This window comes from Acinonyx jubatus, chromosome A1 (genome assembly GCF_027475565.1).
Source record: "Acinonyx jubatus isolate Ajub_Pintada_27869175 chromosome A1, VMU_Ajub_asm_v1.0, whole genome shotgun sequence".
Taxonomy (NCBI): domain Eukaryota; kingdom Metazoa; phylum Chordata; class Mammalia; order Carnivora; family Felidae; genus Acinonyx; species Acinonyx jubatus.
Window position 1 is genome coordinate 143,373,010 of NC_069380.1, and position 22,857 is coordinate 143,395,866.

At 36.4% G+C, this 22,857-nt stretch overlaps 1 protein-coding gene across 13 annotated transcripts in view; it reads right to left on the reverse strand.

The window, feature by feature from the left end:
- SSBP2 (single stranded DNA binding protein 2) overlaps positions 1 to 22,857 on the reverse strand; it is a 309,255-nt gene that overhangs the window by 198,593 nt on the left and 87,805 nt on the right. For 6 of the 13 annotated variants that reach the window (XM_053224507.1, XM_027038998.2, XM_027038986.2 and 3 more), the window contains exons 2-3: positions 22,314 to 22,386; positions 9,453 to 9,514 (exon numbers count right to left, since the gene is read on the reverse strand). In XM_053224507.1, the coding sequence (XP_053080482.1) occupies positions 9,453 to 9,514; positions 22,314 to 22,386 (135 nt within the window). Of the gene's footprint in view, positions 1 to 2,015; positions 2,140 to 3,766; positions 3,855 to 9,452; positions 9,515 to 22,313; positions 22,387 to 22,857 lie in introns of those variants that run through there. The other 7 variants (XM_053224498.1, XM_053224490.1, XM_053224492.1 and 4 more) reach the window with 4 other exon arrangements.

Below are 22,857 nucleotides of genomic sequence, written 5' to 3' on the forward strand. Positions count from 1 at the left end.
AAAATTCTAAGTATAAAATGAATTTAAAAATTAAATACAAATTTATTTTTAGTGTTATGATATTCATGTTAAACACATTTCATCTATTTTATAAGTATTTATATGTTCTTACCTAAGAAGTCATTACAAATGGGAAAGATATTTCAAAAGTTTACCTTTTCTACAAAATCCAACCCATGTTTTGCACTAGTTTATGTGATTCATAGAGTATATTGTGACTGCTACAATATCATTGCAATATTTGAGAAGAACTAGTTATAATCATAACAACAACAACAAAGCTGCATGATGATCAAAATGTGAGTTCACATTCTGCAATTATTCCATGCTTGGTTTTGTGGGACAGTAGACAAATCACTTACCTAATTTAGAAAATAACAAGCTTAAAATGAGAAGACCTCTATAAACCCTTCATAAATTAACATTTTAAACTATGATTTTCTCCTATTAATATTTCAAGTGTATATTAACTCATAATCTATGCAATATGCTATGTCATACGCTTCACAGAGGAAAAAAGAAGATATAAAATTCATGGCATATATGTGACCGTGGATCCAAAACTAGTGATGAGTTGAATTGAAAATTGAGACTCAATTTCCTAAAGCACCCAAATACAACCCTATGTGGAAGTTACTTCTCATATATTATTAAAATTTTACAATACTCTGGGCAAAGACTTTTGGCTGATATTATAATATGACATTTACCATATGAAAATGTGGACGTATGTCCTAGAGGAAAAATTAGGCTTTTTAAGTAGGTAAGAGTCATAGCAATACTTGATTTGTTCTTAGCTGGAGGAATTTCGTTAATTACTTTAGTAAGCTTTTCTGATGAACCACAGAACTGGTTCCTTGCTTCCCATGAGGGCCAAGGGTAGAAAATTCTGGACTTCTATAGACACAGACTTCCCTTAACAACCATAAATGCTAGCGGCTAAGGAGCTTTTCAAATCTTTACAGATCATCTATTAAGCTGGACATGAAAATATTATCCTTGAAATGCGGTGGATTCATCATCATGAGTAATGGTTGAGATTTACACAGTCTCTTTGTTCCTATGCAGAAACAAGTGAAAAATAAGTATTTTACAAATGAAGAGGTTAGAGACCAACTACAGGAATCAAAACCTGCAAAGTATTAAAATCTTTGTTCTTGTACCATTTGTAATTATTAAAATTTCCCCCACATAAATCAAAGGAAAACATAAGATTTCCAAGTTGAAGATTCTTCAACACTAATACATTAACTGTTTTTCTTCTATTCTGAGGATGTGAGTGGAGATGACTTCACTAGCTGTCAATATCTCTAAGGAATAAGGAACGCAAAATGGTTGTCAGAAAAGTCTACAAGGGTGAATAATCATGTCAGAAGTGTCCAGAAGATGGGATGCTAACATAATTATATAACCTTAATCCACTGGCCACATTCGGGACTACCTGAAAATAAAAATTAAAAGAAGAAAAGAACACAGGGGAAATTTTTTTTTTCTAAGGAGCATGCCATGTTACTTTAATTTCAAATTGTTAATAGCTAAGGAAGTTATTTCTCTTTGACCCAAAAATGTATTTTAAATGACTCTTAGATCCTCATAATCTATACTGAAGAAAACTATTCATAACACTAAAGAGGGTTTTATGTAAAATATACATGTACCTGCTAATCATCTTAGATGAAGAGCATGAAGACATACATGCAATGTCTGATTCCAAAGCATTATTTAATAGTTTACAAAACGCAAGAATTACATTTTGTCCCACTACCATCATTCTCACAATACTCTTGGGTTAATTATAAATTAATAATTTAAAGTATCATTAAAATAGCTTATGTGCTAAATTCAAGCATCATATATTAAGCATCATACATTCAGCATTTAATCCTCCCATTATTATGCCTGTTTTATCAATGAGGGAGCCAAAGCTTAAAAAGGTTAAATAATTTGCCTAGGGGTCACACAGTTGGTTAGTGGCAGAGCTGGGCTTGAACTTTTTCATTCTTACATTATTTTACCTCTAATGTGAGTATGGTATGAAGAGTTTTCATTTCAAGATGGCTCATGCTGATTATGGGCAAGTTTATGCAGCTCTGGCAGGCCAAGCAGCATCAGCTGTTACAAGTGTAGTAGATACCTGTCCTAGATAAGACAGCAAACACTTTGTTATCCTACCTTTGACTCTCATACTCCAACTCATTTCCTGAGTATCCTATGGCAACCACCCCCTCACCCTACATGCAGCTGCCAGTGATGTACAGATGCCTCAATATAGACCAGACTCAGAAGAGACAACTTTTCTGAGTCCCATTATGTACTGTCTAGAATTAGCCACTCAGGATGTTCAAAAGGGAACTGTAATTAATGTCTTATTAATAGTGGGCCACTAAAATCTGCTCTGTGTTTAAGAAATATCATCTGTTACTGAGATGAGCACTGGTTACAATTCAGGAAATTTCAGCTCTAATTCTAAATCTGACCTTGAGAAAATAGTTTCCTTCCATTAGCTTCTTTATGTAAAAAGAGAGAAAACAGTATCTGTTAATGTATTTTACAGGCTTTTGTACAGATACAAGAGATGGTATATGCAAAAGTACTTTTAAAGGAAGAATAAAGGGGGGCGCCTGGGTGGCTCATTCCGTTGAGCGTCCGACTTCAGCTCAGGTCACGATGTCGCGGTCCGTGAGTTCGAGCCCCGTGTCGGGCTCTGGGCTGATGGCTCAGAGCCTGGAGCCTGCTTCTGATTCTGTGTCTCCCTCTCTCTCTGCCCCTCCCCCGTTCATGCTCTGTCTCAAAAATAAATAAATGTTAAAAAAAAAATTTAAAAAAAAAGAAGAATAAAGGTACTAAAAATATATATATTCTAGAAAAGTCTCAAAACTAGTATGGCAAGAAAATAAGTTTTCCTATTAACAGAGTAAAATTTGCCTCAGTTTCCTTTCTAATCCTTTGTTTTTAGTGGAAAATTCCATCATTTATTTATAGTATCTTCTCGCCACCAAATTTTCCTATTTTTTTACTTTTTTTTTGCTCCCAGGAACATTTTGCTATTTCTTTTTAGCCTAATCACCTGTTTTATTTCTCTCTTGTAATACTTTTTACTCCCTTCTCACCATGATTATACTCCTATTTTAGTTGTCACCTGCACTATCTTATATTGCTGTTTAACTTTTTTTTTTTTTTTAGTTTTTATTTAAATTCCAGCTAGTTACCATACAGTGTAATACTAATTTCAGGTGTACAATATAGTGATTCAACACTTCCATACAACACCCAGTGCTCATCACAAGTGCCCTCCTTTATCCCCATCATCTATTTCACCCATCCCCCCACCCTATGTTAACTCAATTCAAAAAGTTATGCCATGCCTATTACAGGAGAGACATGTAACATGAGTAAGAATTAGTCTGCCAATGATAATTATTATACCATTCAGGTGACCAGTTGACTAATTCAAGCTACTGTTTTTACATGGGTACTTGGTTATTCTTAGCTATACCTGATATTCATCCATTAGACTCTAAAATCATTAGAGTGTTAGCATACTGTTAAGATTTGACTTCTCACTCCCAGGTGAAAGAAACTGAGTTCTCATGATAATCTTAGCTATTCGTTTATTTTCTCTGCGATATCATATATAGTTATTTCAGTATATAAATACATGGAAACAAAGTTATTTCAAAAGGTGTTTTATATATAAAATTAAATAAGAATAAAGCATATTTCCTGCCATTAAAACATTAAATAAGAAGACTTAAATTTAAATTACACAAATTGAGGAGGTCCTGGGTGGCTCAGTTGGCTGAGCTGGCTGAGCATCCCATTCCTGATTTGGGCTCAGGCCATTGATTCCAGGGCTGTGGGTTGAAGCCCACAGTCAGGCTCCAAGCTCAGCTCAGGGGAGATATTCATTCATTCACTCATTCATTCTCTCTCTCTCTCTCTCCCCCTCCCCCTGCCAGCATTCACATTCTCTCTCTAAAATAAAATAAAAAGTCAGTATTTTTAAAAGTAAATAAATAAATAAATTATACACATTGACAAGGCTATTGGGGCACCTGGGTGACTCGGTCAGTTAAGAGACCGACTCTTGGTATCAGCTCAGGTCATGATCTCATGGTTCACGGGTTAGATGCCCACATCTTTCTCCACACTGACATCGTAGAGCCTGCTTGGGATTCTCTCTCTCCCTCTCTCTCTGCCCCTCCCCTGCTTGCTCTCCCTGTCTCTCTCTCAAAATAAATAAATAAACTTAAAATAAAAAAATAAATTTAAAAACTAAAATGTTAGGTCGTGTTCTCTTGTTAATCTGGAAACTACATATGCCACCACACACTTCGGCTACTCTCAGTAACCCTCGAGGTAGAAAAATAAATTACAGAAGCTTTCTGAATTTCTTTCACCACTTTACCAAAACTATTTTCCTCAAGACCACCAAAATTCACCTTACTTCTCAATTCAGGAAAATCTTTATGTCCTCTTACTTACAATTGTTATACACTTTAATCTCTGCCTTAAATGCCTTTCCTGGTTCCCATGCATTATTCTCTCCTGATTACCCTTCTCCCTCTCCAATTATTTTCCTTTGAGGCTGCTCTTCATCCACCCAGGCTTAAATGTTGACTTTCCTCAGGGTTCTAACCCCAGGTGCTGTCTCACTGGTTGCACCGGGCAGTTGAATCTGTAAGCAGTTTTCACCTTCAGTATGGTCTGTGCTCATTATTTCCAAACCATTATGGACTTGTCTCTGAGCTATACACCCAGACCTCTGACTCTGTGTTAGGGCATCACTATCTGAGTGTCACAGAGGCATCTCAAAATTTAACCTGTACAACATAAATAATGGCATTTTTTTCCCCAAAGCCTGCTGCTCTTTCTATATTTCCTCTTTCAGTCAATGATAGCACTGTTCATCCCACCATCCAAATCTAAAACCTAGGAAACTCATCCTTCACATGCCAACTATTCTACTCATTGTTTCCTATGTGGGATCAATCACCTATCACCTTTCAACTGGACAATTAAACTTGTCTTGTAACTAGACTCCATCTCTGTTCTCAACCCTCTTCAATCCATCTCTGTCGTTGCCAAGTGAATGTCTAAAAGGACAAATCTAATCATGTCATATACCATGTTTAAAATCTTTGAGTTTTAATCCAAAATCCTTGATGTACTCTAGGACTTTATCATTTGGCCACTGCCTTTGTCTTCATTCATTTATTCTATTGCTTCATAGTACTGCACTTGCAATTCAACTGATCCAAGCTACCAGTCATGTCGTGGATTCACAATCATTCCTTTTGAGGCTTCATTCTAACTATTCCTTGCCCAAAATATCGTTCCTTCACTCAACTTCCAGCTCAGCTCAGATTTTCTTCTATAAAGCCTCTCCTAAATCTCGCAACTAAAGTAAGCATTCCCCCTGAATTGCTACTGTAACTAATATATACCTCAGTTATAATACTATTAATTGTTTATCTCTCCTATACTTATTTCCTTGAGGGCAGCATAGTTTTACACTTTGTAAATATTTGATGAAGAGGCTTAAACAACAGGACAACTCCATTTTCAAATATTCTATAAAAATACAGAAGTGAGAAGAAGTCATAAAATTGCAACTGGTCCATCCAACAGGGACCTTGCATTTGACCAAATTAGCAAGCAGTAAGTTTTAGAAGAATACCTATTATCTTAATCATCTCGAATTCAACAGCAGTAACTGCTTTCCTGGTTTAAAAAAAATATATATATTAGTACAGCCCTGAATCCCTAACCTAGAGCACATATAATAAAGCACAGCTCTAAAGAGTAAGGATAGGGCTCCTGGGTGGCTCAGTCAGTTGAGCATCCAACTTTGGCTCAGGTCGTGATCTCACGGTTCATGAGTTTGGGCCACATGTCGGGCTCTGTGCTGACAGCTCAGAGCTCAGAGCCTGGAGCCTTCTTCAGATTCTGTGTCGCCCTCTCTCTCTGCCCCTCCCCTGCTTGTACCGTGTCTCTCCCTCTTTCTCAAAAGTAAATAAACATTAAAAAACTTTAAAAAAAAACAAAACTAAAAATATTCTTACTGTAAGACCTAGCAATCATGGTTCTTGGTATTTACCCAAAGAAATTTAAAATTTATGTCCACATAAAAACCTATACATGGATGTTCATAACTGCTGTATTCATAATTGCAAAAACTTGGAAGCAACCAAAATGTCCTTCAGTAGGTAAACAAACCATGGTACCACCAGGCAATGGAATATAATTCAGCACTAAAAAGAAATGAGCTGTCAAGCCATGAAGAGACACAGAAAAACTTTAAATGCATTTTGCTAAGTGAAAGAAGCCAATATGAAAAGGCTACATACTGTATGACTCCAACTAAAAGAATCCAGAAAATGCAAAACTATGGAGACAGTAAAAGGATCAGTGGTGGCCAGGGGGGCCAGAGTTGGAGAGATGAAAAGGCAAAGCACAGAGGATTTTTAGGGCAGTGAAAATACTCTGTATGATGCTGTAATGATGGACCATGTCATTATACATTGTGTTCAAACCCACAGAAAAGTGGTGCCTGGGTGGCTCAGTCGGTTAAGCATCCGACCTCAGCTCAGGTCATGATCTCGCAGTTTGTGAGTTCAAGCCCCGCATTGGGTTCTGTGCTGACAGCTCAGAGCCTGAAGCCTGCTTCGGGTTCTGTGTCTTGCCCTCTCTCTTGCCCTTCCCTGCTCATGCTCTGTCTCTGTCTCTCAGTAATAAATAAATGTTAAAAAAAAGGTTTTTTTTAAACACAGAATGTACAACACCAAGAACTATAATGTAAACTGCGGACTTTGGGTAGTTATAAATGTATCAGTGTAGGTTCATCAACTATAACAAATGTACCACTTTGATGGGGGATGTTAATATGGGGGAGGTTATACCTATGTCGGGGTAGAAGGTATATGGCAAATATCTGTACCTTCCTGTCAACTATGTTGTGAACTACTAAAAACTGCTCTTAAAAAAAAAAAAAATAAGTCCTATCAAAAAAAAAGGGGGGAGGGGAAGGAAAATCAAAAAGACCTCTGAAACAGTTAACAACAACAAAAAAAGATGAAGCATCTGCTGGATTTAAGGCCCACAGTCATGGCTGGTTACACACAAAGATCAAGAAAGCTTAGGATCTGGGCAGCTTTCTGAAGGAGAGGATCCACAGCTTTGCATCAGTTCTCAGAGGATCCCATAATCTCAAAATCATTTAGAACCACTTATTTACGAAGATGAAATAGGGACCTCAAAGGGTACATTAGTAGTTTAAGGGAGGACATTTTTAAAAACTGAAAATACTGTACCTATATATTTTGCATGTGCTAGATTTAAACCGAACAAATATACTCTAAAAAAATATGTGTCCATTTATCATTTCTTTGATATCTCCAACTATGCATAAATTAAAATTAGTTAAATACCAAAACCACAGAAGAAGAGCTTCCCTGAATCTAAAAGCCCAAGAAAAAGGAAGAGCAATGGCAGATTTAAGAGCTGTATCTTCTGACAGTTAAGACCAAAAAAGCTAAAGGTAATATCAACTGTCAACTGTATGAAAACAGGTTACATTCATAAGAAATGGAGCAAATGAGAAACAGGTGCAAGAAATAAAATTAATTCTTTAATGGAAATTTTTCAAAATCCTCACCCAGCCTACTAATCCAATAGACACAGACTCCTAAAATGGTTTCTTAGGCTACCTTGTAGACCTAATTGGAAACATAAAAAATAGAAGGTGTCAACAGGTGAGGGGACTCAATTACATTCAGCAAACAGCTAAATATTTACAATCTAGATCTAGCTATCATAAATGCATACTATGTAAAATGAAAAGTTGACTTTTGTAATATTATACATTATAAGAGCTCAGTCTTAATCTCCAGGAAAACAGCACAATGATAGCACTTAACTGCAATAAACCGTTGTTCCAAATACAGGAACAACTCTGAGCCAAAGGACCGCACCTGTTTCTGCTATACATATGTGAGACAAACAAGGGAAACCGAAAACCACAACTGATCAAGTGCGTTTCCATTCACCACAAAACTTCTAGTAAGGCATGCTTTCAGGAGCGACGTTTAAAAGGTGTACCAAGGATACCATGTGCATGACACTAGAAGACAGCTTTTGTTTTTTCTTTTAAATAACTGAACCACTGAACAGGAAATGCTTTTTTTCTTTTTAAAGTTTATTTGTTTATTTTAAGAGAGAGAGAGAGCACAAGCAGGTGAGGGGCAGAGAGGAGAGACAGAATCCCAAGCAGGCTCCAAGTGCACCATCAGCACAGAGCCCCATGTGGGGCTCGATCCCACAAACTGAGAGATCATGACCTAAGCCGAAATCAAGAATTGGAAGCTTAACCAACTGAGTCATCCAGGTGCCCCTCAAGAGGAAATACTTCTAATTGAAGAAGTGGAAACAAACAAACAGCCTAACTTGTCCATGCAGACACCTGAACTACCAATGCTGCTGCAGAAAAATCACATATCTGGACATACTGGTACTACAATGAAATTGATAAGCTCTGGTATCAATTGGGTCTTCAGGGAAGTCTGAGAGTCTTTTTTGTGTTCCTACACAGTTCTATCCCTGAGTCTATATTGAACTAATTCAGTTTTTTTTTTAACTTTTCCTCACTGTCCTAAAAATTCACCACCACTTCCACCTTCAGTATCCCCAGCTTAGATGTGCTTATGTGGGTGGGACCCTCATGATGACCTTGTGCCCTTATAAGAAGAGACACCAGAGAGCTCTCTCTCTCTCTTTGCCATGGGAAGACACAGTAAAAAGGCCAGCTTCCAAAAGCCAGGAAGAGAGACCTCGCCAGAAAGAAATCATTCTAACAGCCTCATCTTGGATGTCCAACCTCTAGAAATGTGAGAAAATAAATTTCTGTTGTTTAAGCCAAGAAGTCTATGGTAATTTATTATGGCAGCCCACGGGGCGCCTGGGCGGCTCAGTCGGTTAAGCGGCCGACTTCGGCTCAGGTCATGATCTCGCGGTCCGTGAGTTCAAGCCCCGTGTCGGGCTCTGTGCTGACAGCTCAGATCCTGGAGCCTGTTTCAGATTCTGTGTCTCCCTCTCTCTGACCCTCCCCGGTTCATGCTTTGTCTCTCCCTGTCTCAAAAATAAATAAACGTTAAAAAAAATAAATAAATACAATTAATATTATGGCAGCCCAAGCTGACTAATACCAAATCATACTTACAGTTGGAGATTCCATACCAAACCCAACTCCAGTTTGACTTAATAATAGTGTCTTTAAGTTAAAGAACACTAATTCTGGTTTTGACTTTGACTTTTTTTTTTAAGTGCTATCTTTCAGAAAATAATTATAGAAAATGAAAAAAAATTAAAAATAAACATGAAATAATAAACAGGTATAGTGCAGGCCTATAAGAATACATCATCAATCTAATAAAAATGGAATAAAAGATACTTACCACCACCAAGAATGTAAGAATCCTGGTGGTTCCCCCAATGTGATGTTTTTTTCCCATCTTATCTAAAATGAATAAAAGAGATATTAAATACTTTCTTAATAATACCTTTTCCCATACATATTACAAAGCAATATTTCCCCATTAAAAATACTAAGTTAATATATGAGATTTTAATCATTTTGATAGTATTCTTTACTCAAGTTTTACAAGAGCTCATTTTACATAGTTATTTGTTGATTTGGTGGTTTATGAGAGAAGATGCCAGCAGTATTTTCCTGAATTTGCTTCCCACTGTGCCGGATTTTTAAGAGAGACTTCTCGAATTTGAGGTATCTCAGGATCTTAAGGCACATCAAAACTGCATTTTAATTAATCACCACTAATCCAGAAATTTGCAAATGTCTGGGCTTAATATGTGCAGACTCCCAATGATGCCTTGAGGATTGATATTTTAAACAAATTCCTGATTTGAGGGGATGAGAGTAAGAAGGCATATGTCTTCCATAAAATAACAGTTTAAAAAAGATGATATTAACTTTCCCAATGTTTATATTTCAGATGGCTTGGCATTCACTACCAAAAATTTAAAACAAGGTCAGTATCTCTTAAAAATTAAAATTTCTCACTAAATACTGTTTACAAATTAAATTTAGAGATTTGAAAACTGGGTAGGATTTATACAGTGCCTTTTCTAAGCACTGATAGGAGTAAACAAAAGATAAAAATCTTTGCATTCAGGGAGATTATACTTTATAGAGAAGACAGACCATAAACAAAGCAAAAAGAAAAAAAAGGAGATTGTATTTATATTAGAAGTAGCAGGCAACAAATGCTAAGGAGGAAAACAAAGCAGAGAAGGACAAAAAAAAAAAAAAAAAAAAAAAAAAAAGGAAAAAAGTAAGAAGTGAGCTATAATTTTAACTAAGGTGATCCAGAAAGGTCTCCTAAACAATCTTTATGTAGGAGTGCCTGGCTGATTCATTCAGAGAAGGGGCTCTTGATTTCAGGGGTCATGAGTCACAAACCCATGGTTCTATCTTTATGTATAAGTATGATTTAGTTTTTTAGTTTAAATAATTAAAAATTATTTAACAATATCCCAATTAGCAAAATATGCCCATAGGATCTTAATACAAAGAGGAAGTAAAAAAACTACATAATTATAGATTTTAAAAAAAACAAGGAATTCTTTCTATCACCTACTATGGAAGAACTTAGAAATTTTTGTTCTAAAGGATTAAAAAAAAAAAAAAAGTTTTAAGATAGAACTCAGAAAGTGGCCTGAAATTAAAAAAAGAAAAAAGTAACTGCTTAAAGATGAAAAAACATAATTAAAATCACTGAAATCATCATTTTTTTTAGAGTTCTTAAATATACAAAATGTAAACCAATGTAAGCTTTGCAGTAATTTGCTCTCAAAAAACAAAGAAATTATCTATATATGAACAATGAACCAGAATATGTTATAGAAATAAAAGCCAAATCCGAACTTGAATTCTCACACACGCATACACACAGGGGTGGGGCAGGGAGAGAGGGAGAGAGAATCTTAAGCACGTTCCACACCCAGCATGGAGCCTGATATGGGGCTCAATCCCATGACTGTGAGATCATAACCTGAGCCAAAATCAAGAGTCAAACACTTAACTGACTGAGCCACCCAGGAACCCCAACACAAATAATTTTTAAATCAATACTACTTTTTATCTGAATTCCAATTAATCATTTATTGTATCTTCTTAGTTCATGAAAAAAGGAATGGTAGTACATAATGAGTCTTAGGATAACAAAACTCTGATGTCCTGCAAAAGTTATAATTTAGTCAAAAACCTGTGTCTCATATATCTCTCAATCTTTTCTCTTTTTGTTCACTTTTTGATGTCTTCTTGAGAGGGCATAATAATGACCCTCACAGATGTGCCCAGACACACAAATATTCCTAATTCCTGGAATCATCCTAATGAGATGAACAGCGAGCTTTTTAAAGTAGCATCCTTACATTTCATCTCAGGTCATCCTGACTTACAGATATGACTATGAAAAAAAAGCAGACAGCACTATTCTCAAATAAAATGAGAGGGTGTGATGACTTACATTAAAGTGGCATGATTAGGTTCCAGTGCCAGACTGTGCTGGCAGCAGGATTAGTCTCGCAGTCTAACATGAGTCCCACTGTTCCATATCTGGTGCTCAGCAGTTTCCTTCCTGGACTTCCACAACCAACCATCAGCAATTTCACGAGATAAAGTAGTTGGGGAGAATACCTACGTGGTTTACACTCAATAGGCACTTTTGTGAAAGGAATCTAAACTAATGCATTTATATTTTAAACAGTTATTACATCTTACTGTTCCTCAGAGAAGCTCAAAATGTTTCACATGCATCATCTTTTTTCATCCTTATAAAATTCTTTACTACGTAAAGTTCATCTTTCTCACTTTAAATTTCAAGTATGTGACAGAAGCAGGTAAAACTTTGGTCCATCGTATTGAAATTAACACAAAAGCCATCCTTTGATAACTACTGAATAAACAATCAATGCTTTAGGTATTTCTAAAGAAGAAAGGGTTCTACATAGGAATAGGTTTCCATAGTGAATGCTGTTTTTTGCCTCCAAACTAATTACTACTCCAGGTATTATTTGCTTATAGGAAGCATGAGATGATGCTGATCTACAGATCTGAATCTGCTGGGATTCTTTCTCCCTCTCTCTCTGCCCCTCCCCCACTCACATACACGTGTGCTCTCTCTCTCAAAAAAAATAAACATTAAAAAAATGAAACAACCTGAAAACATTCACCAATAGTGAATATAAAAATATATTTTGATACTTGCATACTATAGAAGAGTGTGCAATCATTAAAAAGAATACAACATACCTACATGAAAGAGAGCCATGCTATATTGGTTTTTCAAGTGGGAGATGTGGAAGATTGGAGAATAATATATATAATATAAACCTTTTCTTTTAAAAAAATGTATGCATATGTATATGTGCATTTTGGTGTATACATTTAAAGAAATCATACCAAACTTACAACTATTACCTCTGGAAAAGGGTAAAGGGTGACTTTTATTTTAATATCATATTCATCTCTGAAATTTAATTTTTTTTAGCAAACATGTATTAATGATGGATATGGTTGAGGAATGGCCAGAAAATACTTCTAAATGTCAATAGTCATTTTAGAAACAATTCTGCTTTTTATGAAAAGGCATTTTCTGTTGTATTGAGTTTCACAGGCTTCAGGCTTTTTTGGTGTTTGAATGACATCTATGCAAATAATTTTTCTCTCTTAATTCTATTTTTCCTTCTTCCATTATCCTAGCTCCAATATGTATTCTTTGTCCTAGGGCTTTTTGTTGTTGAATCATCCACCTTCCTTCCTTCCATCATTTGCCCAGCTGAAAGCGCTATTCTCTGGTAACTTATGCATAAATCATGATGCCCATTCCCACTGCCATTTTCTACATTTAAAGGCCCTGTCTGTGGTTATGCTGTGTCTCTACTATATGACCTGGGATTTTCAGCATTTCTACATAGGTGTAGCACTAAATATTGAATGAACAAAAAGTAAATTGGTAGGGGTAAGACATGCCATATGGCTTATAAATGAGAATTATAATTTACAAGTGCCCATACTATCTGAAAGAGCAATTCTTCTTCTAGGAATGTATCCTATGATCGTGTGTGCAAAATCATAAATATAATAATTTTCAGTGAAGCATTGTTCGTAATTGCAAAACAACCTAAATGTGATGGTAAAATATATCACAGCACATTTCATAGAAAGAAATATCCTAGCATCGTAAAAAGAATGAAGAAGTGGGACGCCTGGGTGGCTCAGTCAGTTAAATGCCCAACTCTTGATTTCGGTTCAGGTCATGACCCCAGGGTTGCGTGATCAAGCCCTGCATTGGGCTCTGTGCTGAGAGTGCAAAGCATGCTTGGGATTCTCTCTCTCCCTCTGCCCCTCCCTGCCTCTCTCTCTCTCTCTCTCTCTCTCTTTCTCAAAATAAATAAACTTAAAAAAAAATTATGAAGTTTCATGAACCAAAGTGAAGTCAAACAAACGAAACAAAAATCAAAGCATGTTACAGTATATATAATAAATTAGTACTTGTATAAATAAAAACTGATACACACAAACACATGCAAACACACACACACACACACACACGCACTTGATGAACTTTTCATCATTATTTGCTTCTGGCAAGGGATATTGGTAATTCACCTATTATCTCTAGGCCCCACACTCACCTTCTATACTCCATTCTACACTAGGTGCTGGGACTCTGAAAATTACAGTTCTCAGGCTCCCTGCCAGCTAGTTTCCTGTTCAGTTCTGCCAGCAGAAGGACAGTCGCTGGAGACCAAAGAGCAGGGGGAAGAAGAGAAGCTTCCTGCCCCTGGCTCCAGAAGTGAAGTAGTTGCTGTTGTAGCAGCAGCAGCAGCAGCAGGGGACAATTCTGGATGTCAGCAGCACCTTTTCAGAGGTTCTAGCCTTGTCAATGTGGGACCTTTTTGAATGATCCAGACCCACTTCGACAGCGTCTCCAATAGTACAGCAGTAGTTTTGAAGCTTATGAGCTCCAAACTTCGCAGAGTATTCCTAAATCCTTTCATACTTCTTGAGAACCAATATTCAAAATTATTAATACCATAAACAGATAGAGCTAATTTCTGTGTTAAGAACCTGTAGTGCTTTTTAAATCTTCTTTGAGAAAAAAATTCAGTTATAAAAGAATGTGTTAGCCATTTTTAACATGTCATATACTTTTCCTAATTCCTTGCCTTTAAAGTCTGAGATAATAGTCACAGGATTTCTCATTAAAAGTAAAAACTACTTGTGGGACACCTGTGTGGTTTAGTCAGCTAAGCATTAAGCATTCAACTTTTGGCCAGAACTCAGGTCATGATCTGTGGGTTTCATGAGTTCAAGTCCCACATCAAGCTCTGTGCTGACAGGCATAGAGTGCTTGGGATCCTCTCTCTCCCTCTCTCTGCCCCTCCCCCACTCATGCTGTCTGTGTCTCTCAAAAATAAATAAATAAATAAATAAATAAATAAATAAATAAATAAATAAATAAATAAATAAAAGAGAAAGGTAAAAAAAAAAAAGAAAGAAAAAGAAAAAGAAAACCTGTAGGAGTGCCTGGGTGGCTCTGTCAGTTAAGCATCTGACTCTTGATTTTGGCTCAGGTCATGATCTCACGGTTCATGAGTTTTAAGCCCCGCATCAGGTTCTGCACTTAAGAGTGCGGAGCCTGCTTCAGATTCTCTCTCTCCCTGTCTCTCTGACCCTCTCCCACTCACATGCAGGCTCTCTCTCTCTCTCAAAATAAATAAACTTTAATAAAAAGAACCTGTACATGTATGTATATGTTTGTTCCTAGACAAAATTCCTGAGTCTTTTAATTTTGATATAACCTAGTTTTCACACTAATTTTCTAAAATCTTCCATGTATAGATGCATCGATATACTAAATGTAAAAAAAAACGGAAAAAAATGACATTTTAATTTTAAAAATTAACCAAACAGACATAAGACAGAAAGAAAAACCTGTCCATATATATATATTTTTTTAATATTTATTTAGTTTTGGGAAAGCACAAGCAGGGAAGGGGCAGAGAGAGGAGGACAGAGGATCCGAAGCAGGCTCTGCACTGACAGGCTGACAGCAGCAAACCTGATGCGGGGCTCGAATTCACACACAGCAAGATCATGACCTAAGCCAAAGTCGGACGATCAACCAACTGAGCCACCCAGGCACCCCAAAATCTGTTCATATTTTAAAGCACATAATCCAAAACCGTGCTATTCAACATGGTATCCCCTAGCCATATGTGGTTCTTTAAATTTAAAATTATGTTAACTGAATGTTCCTCAATTGTTCTAGCCACTTTTCAAGTGCTCCATAGTTACATGATACTAGTAGAGAAATTATTAGAAGCACAGATTAGAGATCATCTCCTAATCAAATAAAGTTTTATTGAATAGTGGTGCTCCATTCTAGAAGGTAGAAGTCATCTTAAAGGCTACACCCAGCTGAGAGACTGGGCTGCTGAGATACACATCCCATTTTCGAAGATGATACCTTTTATTGGGAAAACTCCCTGATGGATTCCTTCTAACTTTTGTTTTTATTTTTTGGCCTAGAAAGATAGAGGCCCCTGGGAATGGTTTGAAAGTAGAGAACAAAGACCTAATATACTACATGATAAAGTAACAAGAGTTTAAGAGGCTGCTGACAGTCTCTCAGGAAGAAGATGTCTGAGGAGTCTGGGAGGATTCAGAAAAGGAGAAAACGGGAGAGGTTGTGAGGAATCAACAAGACGTAAGGCAAATGGAGTCCACAGGAAAACAGCAAGTAAGACATTCCCTGTGGCAAGGAGACCAAAAAGCTTAAGAATAGTTGTGTCTGATATTCAAGTCGATGTTGTTGCCTGTACAGTACAAGGCTGAATACCCTTCAGTTTTCCCCTAACTTCAATAAGAATCTTTTATACACAAGAGCAACAAATCAGTGGAGCTCTGAGGCTATGAGAGAAACAGGAAACTTCAGCAAAGAAAAGGCAGCAGTCACAGAAGGAGAAGCAGTGGGGCTGTAATGGTGGGGCAAGAAATTATAGCAAAGAGAACCTCAAGCCCCCTCTCCCCCTAGGAAGGCCTGGAGATGTCAGAGAAGACTTGTGGGAACCTATAAATTAGGGATGAGAGCTGGAGCTATTTTTTTTTATTTTTTTTTTTAACGTTTATTTATTTTTGAGACAGAGAGAGACAGAGCATGAATGGGGGAGGGGCAGAGAGAGAGGGAGACACAGAATCGGAAGCAGGCTCCAGGCTCTGAGCCATCAGCCCAGAGCCCGACGCGGGGCTCGAACTCACGGACCGCGAGATCGTGACCCAGGCTGAAGTCGGACGCTTAACCGACTGAGCCACCCAGGCGCCCCGAGCTGGAGCTATTTTGATAGGAAAGGTAACCACACAAGGCAGGAGGATTGCAGGCCATTCAAGTGGAGATACCTGGAGCACACAGGTGTACAGAGCCATGTATTTACACTTGTACTGTAGTAGAGAAACTACACAAGATAAAAAAGAATTGGTCAAGAATTTTAAAGGTAACACGTTTGAGTGTGTACTACATGCTAGACCCTTCTAAGTACTATATATAAATATATATGTATATATATATATGTGTGTGTGTATATATATATATACATATATATATATATGCACTAATTCATTTAAACCTCAGCACAACTCTATTATCGCAATTACCTTCTTCTTATAATTAAGAAAATTGAATCAGTAGGGGCACTGGGGGGCTTAGTCAGGTGAGCATCTGACTCTTAATTTCCACTCAAGTCATGATCCCAGGGTTGTAGGGTCCAGTCCTGCAACGGGAATTGTGCTGAATGTGGAACCTGCTTAAGATATTCTCTCTCTCTCTCTCTCTCTCTCTCTCTCTCTCTCTCTCTCTCTCTCTCCCCCCCCTCCCTCCCTCCCTCTGCCCCTCTCCCCTGCTTACACTTTCTCTCAAGAAGGAAGGAAGGAAGGAGGAAAGAAAAAGAAAAGAAAACTGAGTAAGTAAATAAAATGTAGAACATAATTCAAACTCAGCAGTTTGGCCACAAAGAAATTGCTCTCACCCACAATACTATGTTGCCTCCAAGTTATAGTTCAAGAAACTGTTTAGGAAATTGTTGCTATTTTCTCTTCTCAGTGAAAGGTAAAGAGAAAGAAAAGTATTTTAGAATCTATTATGTTCAATAACTGAGCATTCCTAATAAAATCTGAAGAAGCAATCTGTTGGATGTTTTCAAGCTTCTCTTTCTGACTAACTTACAGGCTAATTTATGCCAAATAAGGGCTAGAAATCTAAACAACGTAAAATTCTTAAGAAGGGGGAAAAATCTTGATCTCTGCAACATTCTAATTCTTAACTTTATTTGGTGAGGTCACCAAGCCTTATTCGGAGGCATGATAAATACCATGCAAAATTTCAGGTATGAGTTGGAATTGTCTTTGCATAATGAAATGAGATAACCAAGAAAGGATAGTTTCCAATGAACTCAAAGTGACAAAAAATTGATACAGAATTGTAAAGATTTCTTTTCTTTCCCCTCCCCAAATTGTAAATATTTCTTAACATTCTGTATGTAATTTTTGAATACTGAAGGATAATAAAAGATAAAGGTGAAGAAGAGCTCTACATTGAAAACATTTCTAAAGAATTTTCAATTTTGTCCTGTTGAAGGTAAAAATATTTAAGGTCGTAGAAACGTTAAGGTCGTAGAAAACAACATTCAGGTAATGATTTAGAATCTATCATGAATCAGATCTAACAATGAACTAGTTAACATAACCTGGGTAGAGAGATGTTTTGATTTCTATCATTAGTTCAATGCTACCTCTTTTAACTAGTAAAAAAAAAAAAAATGCTGGGTTAATAGTGCCCTATTCTTCTGGCTGATAATAAAAACTATCAAGAGCAGTTCAGTTTCTGACAGACCAGGCAAAGGGCATTATCAGAAAGGCCAAATCCCGTGACAGCCTGGGCTGCTGAGATACACAGTTTACTTGTTCAGATGATACGGAGAGTTCCAATTTGACTTTCTCACAACTTCATGCATAAGTAAACCCATACTAAGGAAAGAGATGGCCCAGCACAGCAAATCCTGGTGCCAAAGGGCTCATTAACATCATAGTCATCCATACCCTCATGATTCTAACTTCTTCAATATAGGAACATTGAACATCTGAGTAATTGGTGCTATTTCAAACATTTCCTTTTTATCACAATACCCAACCCAAATAAACAGGTCTCCCTAGTTTTTCTTTAAGTTCCTTGTGTAACTCTTGTGAATTATGTAAAAATACTTGGGGATAGACTCACCAGAATTTAGATAAGATGGTCCTTTATTTCTCAAATTACTTAAGAACTGGTTCTACAACAAGCCAACTTAAATTTTCCATATGATCCAAGTAAAAATAAGAGAGAAAGCAATGCTAACTAGGGTACAAAGCTCTAAAAGATTATATTCTCCTTTCTTTACAAACCATAGTTGGGAGGGGAGGGGAGGGGTACCACCCTTCACAAAGATACCAGAGTACAAACCAAACTATGTTTTTCTTATACTTAAAAACCTTCCAAAGCCTGGGGCACCTGGCTGGCTGAGTCAGTTAAGCGTCCAACTTCAGCTCAGGTCATAATCTCACAGTCCGTGAGCTTGAGCCCCGCGTGGGGCTCTGTGCTGACAGCTCGGAGCCTGGAGCCTGCTTCAGATTCTGTGTCTCCCTCTCTCTCTGTCCCTCTCCCACTCACGCTCTGTCTCTCACACTCTCAAAACTGAATACATACTTAAAAAAAATTAAAAACAACAACAACATTTCAAAAGCTCCCTTTTCCAAGAAGATCAAGTCCAAGCTTCCTGAAACAGTATCAGAAGTCTTCAGTAGGAGTGCACTATCAACTTAAAGAAGTGAAGCCTAAGAAAGCATTCCTAGGAAAAGCTACTTCTAAGCTAGTCAGGTGAGGAGGGTGAGGATTAGGTAGAGTAAAGCCCAGAGATAGAAATCTATATTATGTATAGGCAAATACAAGCAGCTAGGTATTGTGAAAACTTAGTATGAGAGAGATTAGTACCGAAATTAGTACTTAGTATGAGATAGAAAAGTACCGAAATTTAACCAAATGAAATTATTTAGAACTTTAGGGTGCACTCAAATGGCCTATCACAAATCAACCTCCAGGCTTCCATTTTAAAATTGAGATAATTTTGTATTTTCTATTATCTTTACTTGTAAATAACTGTACAAACTATATATGTGTGTGTGTGTGTGTGTGTGTGTGTGTGTGTGTGTGTGTATGGCATATGTGGCATATATGTATATGCAAGTAAGGATAAAATTCCCCTCTAATCACTTTAAAATTCCTACTCTCAGAAACTAGTCTGGCATGTATATTCTTTCAGACCTCTCAATATACTTCACACTCATGAATATGTACACACAAAAATACACAGTATTGCATCATGTTCCTTGATGTTCAAAGGTTTCCATGTAAATGGCATACTTCAGCTTGCTTCTTTTATTTGAAAATGTTTTGGAAGTCTATCCTATTAAGTCCAAATAGATCTAACTTATTCTTTTACATTTTGGCAAACTTACACCTCAATTAATCTAGCCATTCCCTACAATATGGCAAACACTATATTGGATATTTAGGTAATGAGAATGTATTTTCACAGTGCCACTCAGAGTTTGGCAAGCTAGAAAGTAAAGAACGGTTCTCGGAATCACACACACTCATCTCCAAAATCCAGAAATAATGTACCTTCTTGGTGACAATAGTTTGTTTTCAGCTTAATTGATTCCTCTTGTGAAACTGAACCAGACTGATAATTCAGAGAAACTTCAGTTTTGTATTCCAAATGAAGCCAGAGAAAATAAAATCTTGGTAAATACTTGTCAGAAAAGTGTGAATGTCTTCTGAAATTGTAATTTTATTTTTACCAAATAGCCCTAGAAAATTTATATATCCATTTTCCATTGAGCTCAAGGTGTATCAGTACATTATCTAGTTATCTCAACCTAGTTATGCTCAATCCACATGATCCATTTGAGTCAAAACAGCTGAACTTCCTTAAATAAACAACATTTTTCTTTTTTGATGAAGTTTAATAATCACTGCATCTGACATATTATAAAGTTGGTAAGAAAATATAGTCATGGGAACCCCTGAGGATTCAGCAAGATGAGTCAATTCCAAATGTTCCCTGACCTAAGGAAAGAGATCAGTAAATCTCTTCATTAAAGTTTCATCATGTTTTCAACTGCATTAAAATAAAAATTTTATTTAAAAAATTTTTTCTGGGGGCTGCCTGGGTGTCAGGCTCTGTGTTGACAGCCCAGAGCCTAGAGCCTGCTTCAGATTCTGTGTTTCCCTTTCTCTTTGCCTCTCTCTCACTCTTTGTCTCTCTCAAAAATAAATATTAAAAATTATTTTTTAATAAATAAATAATTTTTAATGTTTAATTTTGAGGGAAAGAGCACACACATGTGAGTGGGGGAGGGAGAGAAAAAGAGAGGAAGAGAGAGGATCCCAAGCAGGCTCTGTGCTGATAGCAGAGAGCATGAGGCAGGGCTCGAACTCACAAACCTTGAGATCATGACCTGAGCCAAAGTTGGACACTTAACCAACTGAGCCACTCAGGCGCCCCTAAAATAATAATTTTAAATCTGCATGGCTGTCTTTAGTTTCTTTTAAACATACTGGAAGTTAGCAGTGATTAAGCATACAAATATTAGGAGCATCCTTTTTACAATCTCAGTCACTGCCTCTGAAAAAACCAGCAGTCAATGTGGCAAGAAAGGTCATACACAAAGTCTTCTAATTAATGATTTAAGAAGATATAAATACACTAAACTTCTGTTTTGATTTGAATAAACTTTAAAATCCAATTTTATTACACTCTATATATTCATTCTACGTTAAAATTATTGACTTCTTACATGTTCTGGACATACCTCTCAAATTCCTTATTTGCAAATAGGCCCTAATAGTTCACATATACTAATTAATTAGATACAAGATTGGAGGTTATATGTGTTTACTTGTGTATTTGTTTTAGGAATAAGTGATTCTCAAGAAGGTTGTACTCTAGCAAGGCACTTTGGTCAAGGAATAGCCTGTCGTGTCCCTGATCTGGTGGAGGTCAAACTAACGAGATCACTAGAAATATTATTTTGACTAGGACTTGTCCCATAAAAATACAAACATAGGCCACAGATAAGTGCTGCATATGTACCTTTAAATTCTCTAGTGACCACATTAAAAAAGAAGAAAATGGTAAAATTAATTTTAGTAATTTATTTTACCCAATATATCTACAATACTATCATTTCAATGTGCGATCAAAAAGTTTAAATGACTGATATTTTATATTCTTCTGTTCACACTAAATCTTCAAAATCCAGTGTGTACAGGATTAGTCGTATTTCAAGCGTTGAAAAAGCCACATAAAGCTAATGAATAGCAAACTGGACAGAACCAATATGGGGGGAACACCAGAAGCTTTGGAATAAATGAAGATCTAAGTTTGAATTCCAATTCTGCAATTCACTCAGCTACATGACTATGAGCCAGTTATATAAATTCTCTGAGCCCTGCTGTTCTTATCAGTAAACATGAATAATACCATCTGCCTAACAAATTTCTTAAAAGAATTCAAGATAATATATGTAAAGTACCTTGGCATATTATGTGCCTGACATGGAACAGAAGTCAGTAAAACCCTCCTCATCCTCATCATTATATAAATTGAAGAAGAAAAAGTACCATTGTAAGAAAGCTGAAATTTAAACTGAAAAATGTGAAGAGAAAAATACACAAAGAAACAAAAACCTGAAATAAGATTATCAAAATGTTTTCTAACTAAATTTAGTCATAAATCCACTATTATCCATACAAAATAAAAACAAACAAAACTCATATTTTCCAAAATTATGAATAATGCCAAAATAAGACACTGCTAAAACTAGAGATATGGTGATATTTGTCTTTTTTTTTTTTAAAGCAAATTTGCTTTCTTGATTACTGTTGCCAAGGCTAATATTAGTTTCTATTTCTACAGGGGGATAAATGGCTAAAAAGTTGAGTAGAAGCTTATTGGCATGAAAATGCAGTACTAAAAATGCTTACAAATAATCTACAAAGAGTATGAGGCATACTGATAACTGAGCATTCTCTGTATAGTATGTAATGACAGTTTTTCCAAATAATTGTTACAGAATATTTGCATCCACTTCTATAAGATATTAAAATAAAATATAAAAAATAAAGAAAACATACCTCTGATAAAAATGTTTGGGCCGATTTCTGAGCTCCTACATGGAGCAGATATTCATATACGTAGAGTGCTAACCTGGAAAATAAATAAAGTATGTATTGAGAAGATGTATATTTTTAAAATTTTTTTTTTTTTTTTTTTTTTTTTTTTTTTTAGCGTTTATTTATTTTTGAGACAGAGAGAGACAAAGCATGAACGGGGGAGGGTCAGAGAGAGGGAGACACAGAATCTGAAACAGGCTCCAGGCTCTGAGCTGTCAGCACAGAGCCCGACGCGGAGCTCAAACTCACGGACCGCGAGATCATGACCTGGGCCAAAGTCGGCAGCTTAACCGACTGAGGCACCCAGGCGCCCCAAGAAGATGTATATTTAAAATTCACTCTTTAATGCACATACCTTTTCATTACAAAAATATCTTACACACTAACAGTGACAGAAAAACAACTCTTCCCATTGCTATTTAATGGGAGTTTATACATGTCTGTTCAGAAAGAACTTAAACTAATTAAAATAGCACACAAAGAAAAAAAGCAAATATAGCTTTTC